We start from the raw sequence: 18,449 nt of genomic DNA, 5'->3' as shown, positions 1-18,449 counted from the left end.
TTTTCTGCCAAAAATACCTCAACTTTTTGTGAGCATAGGAATAAGAGGCCTCCAGACCCAGGGATGTAGCTTCCTTGATTGAATCTGGATCTACACTGTCATATATTTATTTATTTATTTATTACATGCATTTATACCCCGCCCTTCCCCCTGAGGGGATTCAGAGCGGCTTACATTCTGCCACGAGGGCCAGCAACAAATATACTATAAAACAAAACAATTAAAACATGATAAAAACATGATAAAAAGTGATAAAAAGTATATAAAAATTAAAACACTGCAGTTTTAATGCAGTTTCAGAATTAAGATTAACTGCATTGAATGAGATTATGTGGCAGTGTAGGCCCTTATATAATCCATTTCAATGAGGTTAATCTGCATTCTGAAATTTCATTATATGGCAGTGTAAATGGGGCCAGTGTCACATCATAGCACTCATGTTGGGATTTCATGCTCCTGGCCTTTGCTGAGAAGACAGGTGAAATTAGCCAAACTGTGGTTTATAACTCTGAATATGTTTTAATTGATTTAAACTGTGAATTTTAATACTGTTTATATTTAATTCTATTTTAATGTTTGCATAATTGTATATTTTAAATTGTATGCTAATGCTTTTATGTTAATCCGCTTCAGGAGAAATAAAGCAGGGTATAAATAAATATAATAATAATAGTAATAATAATAATAATACCTGGCAGCAGCTGGTGCGGTAGGGTTGACACAGGTGAAGGATCCCTCAGAGACAGCAGCAGTGGCACCATAGTTAACGCTTGTTAGTACTGTGGTGGAAGAGGCATGCTAAACCTCTTGATAGTAAATCTGTTTTTGAAATCTTTGACTGTGAAAGCCCCATGTGAATGGAGCCATGTAGGGGGACCACATTCTCTCTGTGGGGATTTCTAAAGAATATCATTGAATTCCACATAAAGCCTTGTGGTGTTTCAGGAGGTCTGGTTGAGATTCATTAGGGTTAATCATAATATAAAAAAAGAAACCAATGAATGAATTTGACTCCTTTTGGCTTTGTGTTGCTACTTTCAACAGCAGGACATACATTTCACTTTGGAAAGCAGCATCATCATTACTGGCTATCACTCGTGGCCAAGTATGACTGTTTTCCAAGGATAGAGCTTTGGCTGCTGGTCCATAAGTGACCGTGGAGACCTATTCTGTATCCGCATGGTCTTTCACAGTGGGGACATAGATTTCTAAATGGAAGCAGTCCTGACAAGGGTTTGCTTGACATGCTTTTCTCTCAGCATGTTTTTCCCTTTTACCTTCTATTAGTGACTCTTTCAAATCCACAGCACTGTTGGTATGCTGGCCTCCAGTTACAAAACGCTTGAGGGCCAGGGCTTCCTGGTTCTTGGTATTTATTCAGTTTGCTAATTACAGTTGCACAAACAACAAAGTAAGCCCTGCCCTGAGGCCCAACACGAGTTGTTGTTTATTTGTTCAGTCGCTTCCGACTTTTCATCACCTCATGGACCAGCCCATGCCAGAACTCTCTGTCGGCCATGGCCACCCCCAGCTCCTTCAAGGTCAAGCCAGTTACTTCAAGGATAACATCCACCCATCTTGCCCCTGGTCAGCCCCTCTTCTTTTTTCCTTCCATTTTCCCCAGCATCATTCTCTTTCTAAGCTTTCCTGTCTTCTCATTATGTGGCTAAAGTACTTCATCTCTGCCTCTAATATCCTTCTCTCCAGTGAGCAGCCGGGCATTATTTCCTGGAGGATGGACTGGTTGGATCTTCTTGCGGTCCAAGGCACTCTCAGGATTTTCCTCCAACACCAAAAGCGTCAATCTTCCTTCGCTCAGCCTTCCTTATGGTCCAGCTCTTGCATCCATAGGTTACTATGGGGAATATTATTGCTTTAACTATGCGGACCTTTATGGCTAGTGTGATGTCTCTACTCTTCATTATTTTATCGAGATTGGTCATTGCTCTCCTCCCAAGCAGCAAACGTCTTCTGATTTCCTGGCTATTGTCTGAGTCTGAGGTAATCTTTGCGCCTACATGAGTATGTGATAGAAATGACAGGTGAAGATTTTTTTAATGGAAATTTTCTCATGAACATGATGTCAACACATTTGGGATTTCTTTACAACAAGACACCTTTGTTATTTGAGACATGAAATCTAGTTTTCTTGGAATTTATGTACTGGTGACTGGTTAGTGTTCTATAATTTTTACATTTATTGACCAGAAAAGAGCCCCTCAAGTCTCAAGCAGTGACATGAGATGTGCTGAACACTTGGTAGGTTATGACTTGTCAATATCTTCTAACCAGACAACTGGAGTAGCCATCTCCTGTCTGTTCATAAAATCAATGATGTTATTAGGGGCTGCGTGTAGTAAAAATATGATTACTGTACACATAGCTGCACGGATTTCTTGTAAGGTGAGTTGCATCATGTGAGTAAGAGAAACATTCCATGATAGCTAGCAAACTGAAAAAGTCACTCAACAGGTCAGTTATGCTATAGGGGAAAAGGCATTAGCACAGAAGATTTATTGGGGGGGGGGTGTCCCCTCCTGATGGGAGGTTGTTTCCCTTTCCTGAGGTCTTTATAACTGGCCTTCACACAAGTTCTGTCTTGTGCAGGAGAAGAACGTGCCGATCCTTCACCAATTCCAGCAGCAGGTTAGTGGTCAGGCATTGAATATTCCCCTCAGAACTCAACAGTTGTGGACTGTGTTTCTTGGAAATGTAGTACTGGAGGGAATTGTACCATCATATTCAGATTGTTTTCACTGTCTTCTTTTCCCCCCTTACTTGAAGAGCATTGGGGGGGGGGGGCGGGCGGTGTCAGCATTTTTATTTCTAGCAGACCTATGGTGCTTCCAGAAGCTTTTATGGAACAATCCTAATGACTCATCTGAAGAACAGGCATCCAGGGGACTTTGCCGTCTTCCTTAGTTTCCCCTCACTTTCTTGTTTTGCTATTTTTTCTTGCCACATGGATTTCTATAGCAGGGGAAGAAACAGTGGGATTAAGGTGGAGAGATGGATCAGGAACCCTCCTTGCTTTGGGGCTCCTGAGAATTGCATTGCCTTGCCCTCCAGAACTTCCTTAAACCTCACTGAAACGGTTCCTCTTGACCTTTTGTGGCACCATGTCGAAGAGGAGGCTTAGGTGGTAATTCTAAGGGCAGCACACCTTCTCTCTGCCAGATAACTACATCTAACTCTGCAATTATTAGTTGGCTGTTTAATTCTGCATGAGAACAATGCAGTCATAAACTAAATGTACCCTATCTTGTTTGTTTTTTGAGCGGGTTGGGCATGGTTATTATTTGGGAGATCACCAGAGCATAGCAGGTAACACTTTCTCTTCTGACACTTTGAGCTTAACTCGGGTATGACCCACGATTTACAGACTAAAATCAGAGAAAGTATTGATTATAAGGCCGTTTCTTAAACAGAATAGGAGTCTTAGAAACATTTTATATTTTGCTAGTTTCCAGAAAGACATTTTACCACATATGGTGAACATGCAACAAAGTAAAAAAAAAAAAAAAAACTACTGGAAACCAATTCATGTATATCTCAAAAAGATGCTAAACACAAACTTTAAAATGACACCACAAATGTACCTTTGAAACATGCCAGATGAAGAAATAGAAAGAAAATTCATTACAAAAATTACATGACAGTGGTAGCTCAAATAGTATATACTAGATATTGGAAAACCTCAGAGATACCTCCCTTAGAAGAATGGGGAAAATACATCACATATTTGCTAATAATGGACAAAATAACTGTACCGTTAAGAGAAGAACTATTAGAGAACTTTGCTAATGAATGGCAACCAGTGATTCAACATCTCAATTAAAAAGTATAATTAAATTAAAAATATGCATAGGGGATCCTATAAGACTGTAGTCAAGGAGGAAGCAGATATTAATTTAGATCCGATTATACTTTTATGTGTACTATTCAAATAGAAGACTGTGGCCCCTTAAGGAAAGATATGTGAGAAATTATAATGAAACACTAATAGCTGGAAAATATTGCACTGTACACAACAAACATTTACAAATGTATGACTATTTTAATAAATAAATAAATATTAATATAAAAAGATACATTTTAAACTGTAGAATAATTCCCTCAGTAAAAGCGGGGGGAAATGCCACAATATCATCAAGGAATACCAAGGATCTGCTAAAGCTTGGAAAAACTCTTGCTTACAGCACTAAAGTCTCTGCCAGTCAAGCAATGAAGTGGCCCCTTGGTATCTGCTGGGGGTTTGGTTCCCGGACTCCCCCCAGGTTGTCTGAGTCTAGGGAGAGCATGATGGCTGTGAGGACAGAGATTCAGGATCCCACATAGGGATCCAGGATCTCACACAGGGATCTGAAATTGGTGTCTCCATTGGCCCAACACAAGAGGAATTCCAAATCCTGGAGCAGGCTTTGAATCTACCTTTGTGTTTTCTTAACCTAGGGTGCAAGCACATTAATTGACTTACCCTGGGTAACTCACGCCTGCCTCTGTGTGTAGATGCATCCCAAGATATTCGGAAGCCTTGTCCTTTTTCACAGATGTGCATGAATGAGTATTTAATACCTGAACAATAGAAAGACATTAGCTTAAATCTTAGGTAAAGGTTTTCCCCTGATATTAAGTCTAGTTGTGTCCGACTCTGGGCATTGGTGCTCATCTCCATTCCTAAGCCGAAGAGCCAGCATTGTCCATAGACGTCTCCAAGATCATGTGGCCGACATGCCTGCTGGAGCGCCGTTACCTTCCTGCCAGCGCAGTACCTATTGATCTATTTACATTTGCATGTTTTCGAACTGCTAAATTGGCAGAAGCTGGGGCTAACAGCGGGAACTCACTCTACTTCCCGGATTCAAACCGCTGACCTTTCGGTCAGCAAGTTCAGCAGCTCAACAGTTTAACTCGCTGTGCCACTGTATTGATGCTGGAGTGAAAAACACCACTATCAAGCTATTCTTATGCTTCTCCATTCAATGAGCAGCTCAGATTTTCCTTCTTATACTCCTTCCACACAGCTGTGTAAAATCCACATTGGCTGGATTATATGGCAGTGTGGACTCAGATAACCCAGTTCAAAGCATTATCTGGATTATCTGCCTGGATATTCTGGGTCATATTGCTGTGTGGAAGGGCCCTGAGATGAAGAATTTAAAAATGGGATTTGCCAAAATGAGTAATCTCTTTAAAATGTACTATTTAACAAATTAACTCTTAATTTCCTTGCTGCTTTTCCAACATTTAAATCTTTGCTGTGAAAATTTACACCATTCTGATATATCCACTTAGCAGAACTTCAATGGACTCAGTGGAACATACAGTCAGCCCTCACATGTGCTGGGTTTAGGGGTGCAGGACCCCCACAATTGTACGGAAAATTGTGATTAAAAATACCAATCTAGGAATCTCTTTGTCCTCTAGTGGGACTCTATAGCCAATTTCCAGTAGAAGTTGTTCTGGAAGATCTAGAGATTTCTAAAGGGACCATATTAATCAAATCCACAAAAGTAAAACCCCAAAATGTGGAGGGCTGACTGTTCTTCCGAGCTGATGTGTGCAAGAAAATTCTGTGAGAATTTCACTGTTCTGTGATAAGCTCAGCAACAAGTTAATAAAATAGCATTGAAGATAAAGGCCAGAATTGGAATCAACGTGCGTATTGAGAAGAAGATTAAATGTTTCATTCCAGAAAGAGGATATTATCTTTTGCTATTCATTTATATTCATAAGTTCATTTTTTATGAGAAGTTTCTTTTAAAACATAAAACACAAAACATAAAACATAACACGACATCAGACAGAAGGGCAAAGAAGGAGGGACAGGAAAGAGGAGAGCGTGAGTGGGTTAGAAATTGTATGGGGGGGGGAGATACACTAGGAAGGGGGGGGGGAGTTAGACTTCCGATCTTTGTCATTAGTCCTTTACAGTTCCAATTAGATAATTCTTATAGTACTTTCTTAAGGTAGTCCTAAAGTTTGACCAATCTGTGGCCCTCATAGCTCTTCTGTTGCTCTTTCTTGTCAGGAAGATAAGTTTGTCCATATCCTTTATTTCAGTCAATTTGGTCAGCCAGGCTTCCTTCGTTGGGGCTTTCCCACTTTTCCACTGTTTTGCGATCACCATCCTCGCTGCAGTGATAAAGAAGGTAAATAGTTTGTCTGTATTTAAATCTATATTATCTAATTTATCATATAACCCTAGCAGGAGGAGTTCAGGAGTCTTCGTAAAGTTTGTATTTAAAATTTTATTGCTTTCGTCTAACATCACTGTCCAAAATTTTGCTATCTTTCTACAGCTCCACCACATATGGTGGTACGAATCCACTTGAGATTTGCATCTCCAGCATTTGTTATTCGTTATTAGTATTCTTATACATAAATCCGATCTACTTTGGAGTTAAGTACCACCTATGCATTACTTTCAACCAGTTTTCTTTCATGTCCGTGGAATACGTACAAATTTACACCATTCTGATATATCCACTTAGCAGAACTTCAATGGACTCAGTGGAACATACACTCAGCCCTCACATGTGCTGGGTTTAGGGGTGCAGGACCCCCACAATTGTGCGGAAAATCGTGATTAAAAATACCAATCTAAGAATCTCTTAGTCCTCTAGTGGGAAGTTGTTCTGGAAGATCTAGAGATTTCTAAAGGGACCATATTAATCAAATCCACAAAAATAAAACCCCAAAATGTGGAGGGCTGACTGTTCTTCCAAGGTGATGTGTGCAAGAAAATTCTGTGAGAATTTCACTGTTCTGTGATAAGCTCAGCAACAAGTTAATAAAATAGCATTGAAGATAAAGGCCAGAATTGGAATCAACGTACGTATTGAGAAGAAGATTAAATGTTTCATTCCAGAAAGAGGATATTATCTTTTGCTATTCATTAAATTGGTAGGTGCCAGAAACTTTAAGAAATGGTACCAAGGAGAAGGGACAAATGAAAATAATGCGTTTGATAATAGGTAACATCAAATGGGGAGAAGAAAACATTTACCTTGAGGAAACAAACCTGTAAAAAGGCTAAATATTGTTCCTATTATTTATTAGTTTATCTATACTGTATGCAATTTGAAATAAAGACTTTTAAAAGAAATTTTTAAAATTAACTTTACAAAAAATACCAGATTAATCCATACTAAAGGCAACAATGAAGATATTGAAAGCTATCCTGTTTTTCTCCACTTTCCGACTGCCAATATATTGTCTTAATTTTTTTTTGTCAAAACAGGAAAGAAAACACTTGGAAACATGTCTGGGAAGCCTAAGCTTCATTACTTCAATGGCAGAGGCCGAATGGAACCCATAAGGTGGTTGTTAGCAGTAGCTGAAGTTGAGGTTTGTCTTCACTCTCTCTTTTTTTCAAATAGGGCTGATCATTAGATTCCACCCTTAACCAATTAAGAATTTTGCTTTGATTTTAATTTTGTGATGCATTAATGAATGATACCTATGTAGTGTGTATGCCAAATTGCATGCTTGCACATTGTTTTTTCATTAGGGGTTTGTGACGGAGTGAACATCATATGAGTTTAAATTCCTTTGGGTTCGTTGGATCATATCTGTGGTTGCTCCTGCCAATGCTTTCCAATTCCAATTACAGACACATATATGAGGTCCCCCCCCCCCATTCATATTTCATCAATAAATCATATCTATGAATCCAGATACAAGATACATTCAAAGTGTTTTTAATTAGGGTGAAACTCTCAGGGAGAGGTGATTTTGGAATATCGTATTGCCTAAGGAACATTTCCTCCCACCTGGAGCTTTGAGCTTGGCAATTAATTCCTTTAGAAATTTCCAGGGTCCAGGTAGTTTCAGAGATGAACTTGTGCGCAAGATCGAGGCATTGAATCTCCACAACCACTGAAGTTATAGTAATAAATGGATAGATAAATAGATAGATAGAATGGATTAAACCCATTATTTCTATTAATATATTTATTTAATCCATTCTTTTGGGAGAGGGGTTGATTTTTTGACAACAATGTCACAAGGAAGAGAAAACAGGCTTGTTTTCTGCTGCCTGGAGACTAGGACTCGGAGCAAAGAGTTCAAATTGCAGGACAGGAGATCCCACCTGAACGTAAGGAAGATCTTCCACATTGTAAGAGCTGTTCAACAGTGGACCTCTCTGTAGTGTAAGCTCCTTCTTTGGAGGCTTTTACACAGAGGCTGAATGGCCATCTGTTTGGGGTGCTTTGATTGTGCTTTTCCTGCACAGCAGGGGGTTGGAATGAATGGCCTATGTGTTCTCTTCCAATTCTATATTTTTTGATTCTGCACTCAGCTTCTATGATTCTATACTCAGAGTTAAGCATTTTGGGGACTTTTGACATAGGTACAGTTCATCAAAGTTGGGGATAGTTGTAGAATCAGGGCATAATTTGTTTTCTTTAGTTTTCCGTAATTATTTAACCACAAAAGAATATTTGAATATGAGAACTTTTCAATGGGGTTTCTTTTTGCCTAAGATTGGAATTGGGTCTCAAGCAATCTAGCACTTCTTCATAGCAAACCCCAACACCCATCCCTTGGCATGGTGTTGTTTTCTCACAAATGAACATGAAAGAATAAGCAAACTGGAGGATCTTCATTGTGATTCCTCCCTGACTTCAGAGCTTTTTAAACATTAGAAAACACTGACATTGGGGTTGATTTTATATTACAAAATCCTTCAAATCAGTTTCCTTTTTTTATTCTTTGCTTTTCTAGTTTGAAGAGCAATTTATTGTAACAATGGCAGATCTAGACAAGTTAAGAGAAGGTAAGTACATGCTGTCTGAATATTTTAGGTGTCTGCTCCAGAGATGATTATATATCCCATATGATCTCTTTTTTCGACTGAGTTAGGAGTTGGGTCGATACAGGGAATGCCGTAGATGTAGCGTACCTAGATTTCAGTAAGGCTCTGGAATGCATTGCCAAAAGAGATCAGGCAATCCCCTACATTATCCAATTTCCGTAAGGAACTGAAGACCTGGTGGTGTCGGCAGGTTTTTGAGTAATTACATTGGACTACCGCCGATTTCTGGGCCTGAATATATTGTACAAGATTTCCCTAGCCTAAAATGATACATTTTAATATATTGGTTTTATGGTTCCCGTCCCCTTGATCTGATCATGTATGTGTGATTTATTGTTATAATTGTATTGTTTTATTTTGTTTAATAATGTGTATTATGTTGTTATGTAATGTTTGTGTTTGCTTTTATGACTGTAAACCGCCCTGAGTCCCATCCGGGAGATAGGGCGGTATATAAATAAAGTTTTATTATTATTATTATTTATTAAGGCCTTCGACAAAGTCCCCCACGACCTTCTGGCAAACTAGTAAAATGTGGGCTACACAAAACGATGGTTAGGTGGATCTGTAATTGGCTAAGCGAACGAACCCAAAGGGTGCTCACCAATGCGTCGTCTTCATCTTGGAAAGAAGTCACGAGTGGAGTGCCGCAGGGTTCCGTCCTGGACCAGGTTCTGTTCAACATCTTTATTAACAACTTAGATGAAGGGTTAAAAGGCACGATCATCAAACTGGGAGGGATAGCCAACACTCCAGAAGACAGGAGCAGAATTCAAAACAATCTTGACAGACTAGAGAGATGGGCCGAAACTAACAAAATGAAGTTCAACAGGGACAAATGCAAGATTCTCCACTTCAGCAGAAAAAATGGAATGCAAAGATACAGAATGGGGGACACCTGGCTCAACAACAGTACATGTGAAAAAGATCGTGGAGTCCTTGTGGACAACAAGTTAAACATGAGCCAACAATGTGATGCGGCTGCTAAAAAAGCCAATGGGATTTTGGCCTGCATCAATAGGAGTATAGTGTTTAGATCCAGGGAAGTCATGCTCCCCCTCTATTCTGCCTTGGTCAGACCACACCTGGAATACTATGCCCAATTCTAGGCACTGCAGTTGAAGGGAGATGTTGAAAAGCTGGAAGGTGTCCAGAGGAGGGCAACTAAAAGGGTCTGGAGAACAAGCCTTATGAGGAGCGGCTTAAAGAACTAGGCATGTTTAGCCTGTGGAAGAGAAGGCTGAGAGGAGACATGGTAGCTATGTATAAATATGTGAGGAGAAGTCATAGGGAGGAGGGAGCAAGCTTGTTTTCTGCTGCCCTGCAGACAAGGACGCGGAACAATGGCTTCAAACTACAGGAAAGGAGATTCCACCTGAACATCAGGAAGAACTTCCTCACTGTGAGGGCTGTTCAGCAGTGGAACTCTCTGCCCCGGACTGTGGTGGAGGCTCCTTCCTTGGAGGCTTTTAAGCAGAGGCTGGATGGCCATCTGTCGGGGGTGCTTTGAATGCGATTTCCTGCTTCTTGGCAGGGGGTTGGACTGGATGGTCCATGAGGTCTCTTCCAACTCTACTATTCTATGATTATCTGCTTTGAACTGGAATATATGGCAGTGTGGACTCAGATAACCCAGTTCAAAGCAAATATTGTGGGATTTGCTGCCTTGATATTCTGGGATATAGGGCTGTGTGGAAAGGCCCTCCCTTACAGTTAATGGCAAAACTTGAATTGACGGTAATGGAGGAGAATGAGTTTGTATGGATTCTTTGCACAATAAACAACAGATGGACCACATAATATAAAACAAATATTTTCATATAGGGCTTGCTACTTACATTCTGAAATATTAACAACATATATATTCACAGTTTTTGGAAGGAATATATTGTTGTGTGCCTTTATGTTGTTTATGACTTGTGGTGAGTATAAGGTAAGCCTATCATAGGGCTTTCTTTGCAAGATTTCTTCAGAGAGGGTGATGTCCTTGTTCAGCCATTGGACTGTCACTGGAGACCCGGCCACAGAAACTCACCTATCATGGCAGGGCTTTCTTCTGCATTACGTACCAAATACTTATGTGTCTTCATGTTCTTTCCCACTTATTGCAGCTTTAAGGTAAATCCACTTTGAGCTTCTCTTTGTGATATTTGTGTGTGTGTGTGTGGGGGGGGGGGGATTGCTGTTAACTCCCTCTGAAGCTGAGAAAGCATGACTTGCCAAAGATCACCTAGTGGTTTTTCATAACTGAGGAGGAATTAAAATCCTTGTCTCCAGAATTGTAGTCTACCACTCAAACAACTACACTATGCTGGTTTTCATGCTGAAGTAAGGGTGAACGAATAATCACTTGGCTATTCTGCTTTATTGTGTGGTCACACTATGCAGGTGGGAAGGTAGACAGTTCCTCCAAATACAAATAGAGTCATGACCAGACACTCAACTCTATGTATAACATATAATTTGGGGGGGGGGGGGGAGCACATAAGCCATAAGCCATGGCAGCTTTCCATGTGTATATGCATGGAGGCTTCACACAGTATAGAAAAATGCTTCATAGCATGATGAAAGATGTTGCCTAAAGTCAAATAATATGAGAAGGAAAGTAAACTGATTTCTCCCCATTTCCCCTCTTTCTCCTCAAGATGGATTCCTGCTCTTCCAGCAAGTGCCCATGGTGGAAATAGATGGGATGAAGCTGGTGCAGACCCGAGCCATTCTCAACTACATTGCAGAAAAATACAACCTCTGTGGGAAGGACATCAAGCAGAGAGCAATGTATGGCAACATTTTACCATTTGGTTACAACATGTTTGCTTCTGTTTACTGTGCAAGATAGGAGAAATATATTTTGTCCTATAGACTGCTGACAAGTTATGAGACAGCCTTTTTTAGCTCACTGCAACTGCCAATCGCTACTGAAAAGTGCCAGTTGGAGTAGTATTTGGAGTTCACATAGACTGGGTTCATTAGAAGTTCAACGTTGCTTCTCTAGAATTCATTCTCTAGTCTAGGATGGGAAGCTTATGCCCTTCTAATTGTTATCAAATTGTCTTTTTAATTGGTTCTATCAGTTGTGATGAATGATAAGGGATGGTGGAATCTGCAGTCCAACAACACCTGGATAGTCACATATTACTCATGCTTGCTCCAGCCATTCATTTAATCCTATCCAACCAAAATTTAATGCACTTCCCCAAATTTTTGTGTAAATTATATGTAACTAATTAATCCAGTTTCAGAATGTAGACTATCTGCTTTGAACTGAATTATATAATACTAGACTGCCATATAATCCAGTTCATTGCAGTTAATCTGTATGTACAGGAGGCATAAATTACAAAAAAAAAATATGATTCTTTTTAATGCTCTTAATGTACAGGAATGCAATGTGATCATTATAGAACTGTAGTCCTATAAAATATACATGGAGTAAGCTGCACTGCATCCATTCTACAAAGATATAGTAGTTTGACACCATTTCAATTGCCATAGCTCTGCTCTATGGAATCCAGGGATTTGTAGTTTTGCAAGGTATTTGGCATTCGCTGCCAAGGAATGCTGGAACCTCACCAAACTACAATCCCAGGATTCTGTAGGATGGAGCCGTGACTGTTAAAATGATGTCAGGCTGCTTTAATTCTACTGTGTAGTTGAATGTTACAGAGCAAACTGAGTGGTATATCTGCTTAGTCAACATATTGAGAGCATCCTCTCTTTTTCTTTTTTATACAGAATCACTATGTATAGTGAAGGCATTTTGGAATTAGGTGAAATGATCATGGACCTGCCTTATAGGTATCCCGGAGCAGAAGAAAAGCAAAAAAAAGTGATCCTCGAGAAAGTCACTGGCAGATATTTCCCAGTTTTTGAGAAGGTATTATGAGAGAAGCTCAGCAATTGTTAGTCATTGGTGCAACTATTTGGTATATCAGAAATCAGTAACAATGGAGAGGAATAAATGGGAGCTGACATCCTTCAACAGAGGCTACATTTCATATTATTACAATTCAGTACTGACTTATGATGATGGGTATTGGGGCAATTTGCACAATGGGGCACTTGTGAGAAGCCATCCAGCCTCTGCTTTAAAACCTCCAGAGGAGACTCCACCACACTCCAAGGCAGTGTATTCTACTTCAAGCAGCTCTTACTATCACAAAGTTCTTTCTAATGTTTAGGTGAGATCTCTTTTCTGGCAATTTGAATTCATTGCTCTGTAGTAGTCTCCAGAGCAGCAGAAAACAAGCCTGGACCCTCCTCAATATGACATCCTTTCAAATATTTCAACCTGGCTATCATGTCTCTTTATTCACATACATGCACACAATCCATATTCTTTCCTACCCACAAAACAAATAGTTGGTATAAATCCTCCCCTTCCTGCAGAGGATGCAGATAAATTGTTATTGAATTTTTAAAAGTGGATAGCTGATGTTTTTATTTTAATTGATATTTAATTAATATCAATTTAATTAATATTTAATTGTGGTTTATGAATCCAACTTAGCCTTTCAGAATCAAAATTTGAAGGGAAGTAATTCTAAAACTAAAAACAAACCCAGCAGGAAAAAAAATCAGCATTTGCTGCATGTTGTTTCTAAGAGATTCATGTAAATATCCAAAACAGCCATGAGGTGGCATTCAAAATCTTTTACTATTGCCAGATATTTCATGACTCCAACATTCAGTGAAAGCAACTACATTTGGGGTCACTACCCACAGTTTAAGAAGCGTTACCCTAAATAATAGCGCCTGTGGGTTAATCACCAAATATTTCTCACGTCTTGGTTGCCCTCCTTTGGATGCATTCTAGATTGTCAATCAATGCATTGTTTGTTATAAGTTATAATCCTATATTGGAATGGAAGTGGGATATCAATGAAAAACATCAAGCAAACACTGCATGCAAATCTTTATGTAATGCAATCTCATTAGAGCACAATGTCACCTGAAACATGGCAGGGGCTCTTCAAAAACATGAGCCAAAAGTAATAGGAACCTTCTACTGCAGTGGTTTTCAACCTGTGGGTCCCAGGTGTTTTGGCCTACAACTCCCAGAAATCCCAGCCAGTTTCCCAGCTGTTTGGATTTTTGGGAGTTGAAGGCCAAAACATCTGGGGATCCACAGGTTGAGCACCACTGGTATACTGTAATGGTGCAGCATTCTCCAGATGAGTGATTGTCAAAGTAGTTCAGCTGCATCTTCTCAATTTAGCATACTTGCCTCAAACAGTGGCTGTTAATAATTGATTTTCCAAACACTTCAAATTCAATTCCCAGAAGGTTCCTTTGACATGGGCAGTAGTCAGAGATTCTGGCATCTAAACTCCCAAACATTTGGAGAAGTAAAAGTTTAAGAAACATTCACCTGGAGCACTGAAAATCTTTTGAAATGTTTCCTTCTCTAGGTCCTCAAAGATCATGGAGAAGATTTTCTGGTGGGGAACCAGCTCAGCAGAGCAGATGTCTATTTGCTGGAAGTCATTTTAACAACGGAAGAACTGAAGGCTGATATTCTCTCCAACTTTCCTCTTTTAAAGGTAAGAAAGTTTTGGTAAGACATGAAATGACAGCAGAGCCATGAAGGGTAGTAGATCCAACACATTCTGACATGCTGGATCATGTTCTGCAGTTCCTGTAGGGAAGGGTTCACAAAACAGTTGAAAGGGTTAGAGTACAATAGAGGAGGGGTAGGGAAACTCTGATTCTAGACTTCAGTTCCTGTGATCCTTTTGATGTGTGGAACAGGGCTTATAGGGTCTGAAGTCCAAAGCAGTACTAAAATTGAAGAAATAAAGAAAGCTAAACATGGAACATAGCAGAAGTTACTGGGATCTATAATGCACTTCATTGTTATGTAACTATGGAACTTACATAACAATACGGTGAATTTGGCTTGATCCCTCACATCACCAGTTGATAGTCAGTTGCTGCTGTGATCAATGAGGATCTGTTTGACTGCCATGCCCTTTCTCTCTCACATGTATAATTTCTGGTGTGACAGGTAGAAATAGTCCCTGTCACAATCCCCCCTCAAAGTGGAGATCACTTGAATAAAGAGGGGTGGCCCCATCTGCAAACTGCTTCTTGATCAATGGGGAACATACCTATGTCCATTCATCACAGAGGCTGCTGAATACTACACAGGGACTGGGAGACTTTCATGGTTCTTATGTATCTCCTAAATAAGGAAATATGTAGGAAATGTGAATACTAAGAAGTCACATATGCAATGAATACATCTTGGTTACACACCCATAACTACCCAATAGGATTTATGGAGCCCCTGGTGGCTCCTGAGAAATCTGTATAAAGACCAAGTAGCCACAGTAAGAACAGATCACAGAACAACAGACTGGTTCAAGATTGGGAAAGGAGTACGGCAGGGCTGCATACTTTCACCCTCCCTATTCAACTTGTATGCAGAACACATCATGCGACATGCGGGGCTTGAGGAATCCAAGGATGGAGTTAAAATTGCTGGAAGAAACATTAACAACCTTAGGTATGCAGATGATACCACTCTCATGGCCGAAAGTGAGGAGGAGCTGAGGAGCCTTATCACCAAGGTGAAAGAAGGAAGTGCAAAAGCTGGGTTGCAGTTAAAAGTCAAGAAAACCAAGATCATGGCAACTACACCTACAGTAGAGTCTCACTAATCCAAGCTAAACGGGCCGGCAGAAGCTTGGATAAGCGAATATCTTGGATTATAAGGACTGATCAATGAAAAGCCTATTAAACATCAAATTAGGTTATGATTTTACAAATTAAGCACCAAAACTTCATGTTATACAACAAATTTGACAGAAAAAGTAGTTCAATACGCAGTAATGTCATGTTGTAATTACTGTATTTATGAATTTAGCACCAAAATATCACGATATATTGGAAACATTGACTACAAAAATGGCTTGGATTATCCAGAGGCTTGGATAAGCGAGGCTTGGATTAGTGAGACTCTACTGTATTGATAACTGGCAAATAGAGGGAGAAAACGTGGAGGCAGTGATAGACTTTATATTTCTAGGTGCGAAGATCACTGCAGATGCAGACTGCAGCCAGGAAATCAGAAGACGTTTACTTCTTGGGAGGAGAGCAATGGCCAACCTTGACAAAATAGTGAAGAGCAGAGACATCATACGGGCAACGAAGGTCCACATAGTCAAAGCAATGGTATTCCCCATAGTAACCTATGGATGCGAGAGCTGGACCATAAGGAAGGATGAGCGAAGGAAGATAGACGCTTTTGAACTCTGGTGCTGGAGGAAAATCCTGAGAGTGCCTTGGACCGCAAGAAGATCCAACCAGTCCATCCTCCAGGAAATAATGCCCAGCTGCTCACTGAAGGGAAGGATATTAGAGGCAAAGCTGAAGTATTTTGGCCACATCATGAGAAGACAGGAAAGCTTGGAAAAGATCACGATGCTGGGGAAAATGGAAGGAAAAAGGAAGAGAGGCCGACCAAGGGCAAGATGGATGGACGGTATCCTTGAAGTGACTGGGTTGACCTTGAAGGAACTGTGGGCGGTGACGGCCGACAGGGAGCTCTGGCATGGACTGGTCCATGCGGTCATGAAGAGTCGGAGACGACTAAACGACTGAGCAGCAGCAGCTGGTGTCACAACAGATTAAACTGTTGAGCTGCTGAACTTGCTGACCGAAAGGTCGGCAGTTTGAATCCAGAGAGCGGGGCAAGCTTCCACTGTTAGCCCCAGCGTCTTCCAACTTAGCAGTTCGAAAACATGCAAATGTGAGTAGATCGATAGGTACCCTGGCGGGAAGGTAACGGCTCTCCATGCAGTCATGATGGCCACATGATGGCCCTTCGGCATAGAAATGGAGATGAGCACCAACTCCCAGAATCGGACACAATTAGACTTAATTTCAGGGGAAAACCTTTACCTTTACCTCCCTCCCTCCTTATATATATGTGTGTGTGTGTGTGTGTGAAGTGAAACTTTCTTGCTTTACTAAAAGGGTGTGATAAGGATTTCCCAAAACAATTTTTATTTATACATCTACTTTGTTCTTGTCAAGGGTTGATGCTAGTTCCATGTTTATGTCTTATCGTTGATTCATAGCAGATTCAATTTTAATCAAAAAATTGTAATGCTGTTAAAATGATGAATATTTGAAGGGATTGTCTTTTCTTTACATCAAATTGCAGTATTCCTTAACACATTCCTCTTCTCTTTATTAGGCTTTTAAAGCAAGAATAAGCAGCATCCCTACCATCAAGAAATTTCTTCAACCTGGTAGTCCAAGAAAACCAGCTGCTGATGAGAAAAGTATTGCAGAAGTAAAGGAATTTTTGGCTGAGATGAGGCAGAGGGAGGCAGCTGGTCCATGATTGTAGCTTCAAGCAAAATGCAAAAACTGAAATGGGGCAGTGATTTCAAATCATTCCAAAGAGTTGCAATCTTGTATATGGGTACAAGGTCTGGGTAAAGTGAGTTCATTACATTAGGAAGCTAATAACGGAAAGACAAATTAAAGACAGATTGTCACAATACAGTGTATTATTGGGTGAGAACTGAATAAAACATTTTATAACATTTGCATGTTACTTAAATATTTATTTGACTGTATGTGAGATGTCTGCTGCGCCACAATCACACTAACAGACTAAATATTCTGATGAAAATCTGTATAAATATGGTTGGAAAAGCTTCCTCACCACATGAGCTGGGGACAAGAATAAGCCATGTCTTACACCAGGCTGAGGGGAAAAATGAAGGGACCTGAAACCAGGAATGGTGGCAGTTGAAGTCCAAAACACCTGGAGGGCAGAAGTTTGCCCATGCCTGTCTTATACACTTGGGGCCCTTTCACATCATTCAACTATAGACTATAGTGCTGCACGGTTTGGATTTTGGCTGCTATGGCACCACCTCTTGAAATCCTGGAATTTACTATTTAGGGAGGAGTATTCAGACGTCTCAGCTAGAAAACTCCAGTAACTGCCACACTGAATAAGAAACATAGGGTTAAAATATTTTCTTTAGGCTTTCATAACAAGAACAATAACCCCAGTATTAAGAAGTTGTGGCAGCGTCAAAGCCAAAGGAAACTACCAGCAGATGATGAATGTATAGCAGGCATGGGCAAATGTCAACTCTTCAGGTGTTTTGGACTGCAACTCCCACAATTCCTAAGCTGTTAGGAATTGTGGGAGTTGAAGTCCAAAACACATGGAGGGCTGGAGTTTTCCCATGCCCATGTATAGCAGTTGGGATGCAGATTTTGAAGATTAAGAGCTGCATGCCGTTACTTGCCAGGGGGCAAACATTGTCTCATCTTGTGCAAATAAATGCCATGATTACCCTCCAGGCTGAAAATCAATAAACCACAAGGTAATATGACGAACACGTGCACATTATTTGAAAGAACATTAAATGTCTCTATTGGGATGCTGAGTCTAAATTTAAAAGTATATGTTTTCAGTTTTGGGAGGGGATGAAATGAAAACTATTTGAGTCTATGAACTAGGATAGGACTGCTGTGAAAGTCAGCTGGCACATTTCTTTGCATGGGGGGCATCACCAGGCTACATTGCTGGAAATACCAACTTTTATTTTGCAAAAAAAAGTTACCGTATAGTCAAGTATAAGCTGAGTTTTTCAGC

General features: G+C 40.1%; 1 protein-coding gene across 1 annotated transcript; it reads left to right on the top strand.

Annotated features, from left to right (window-relative positions):
* Positions 1–6,067: 6,067 nt before the first annotated feature.
* Positions 6,068–17,379, top strand: LOC100555390 (glutathione S-transferase A1-like). Its single transcript, XM_062982979.1, has 7 exons — positions 6,068–6,152; positions 7,244–7,350; positions 8,731–8,782; positions 11,467–11,599; positions 12,557–12,698; positions 14,233–14,364; positions 17,025–17,379. The coding sequence occupies exons 2-7, from the start codon at positions 7,264–7,266 to the stop codon at positions 17,172–17,174; spliced, it is 696 nt and encodes a 231-aa protein (XP_062839049.1). The 5' UTR covers positions 6,068–6,152; positions 7,244–7,263; the 3' UTR covers positions 17,175–17,379.
* The last annotated feature ends 1,070 nt before the right edge of the window (positions 17,380–18,449 follow it).

The sequence above is a fragment of the Anolis carolinensis genome, chromosome 1 (genome assembly GCF_035594765.1).
Source record: "Anolis carolinensis isolate JA03-04 chromosome 1, rAnoCar3.1.pri, whole genome shotgun sequence".
In the NCBI taxonomy this organism is placed as follows: domain Eukaryota; kingdom Metazoa; phylum Chordata; class Lepidosauria; order Squamata; family Dactyloidae; genus Anolis; species Anolis carolinensis.
This window is presented reverse-complemented; position numbering and strand designations above follow the sequence as displayed.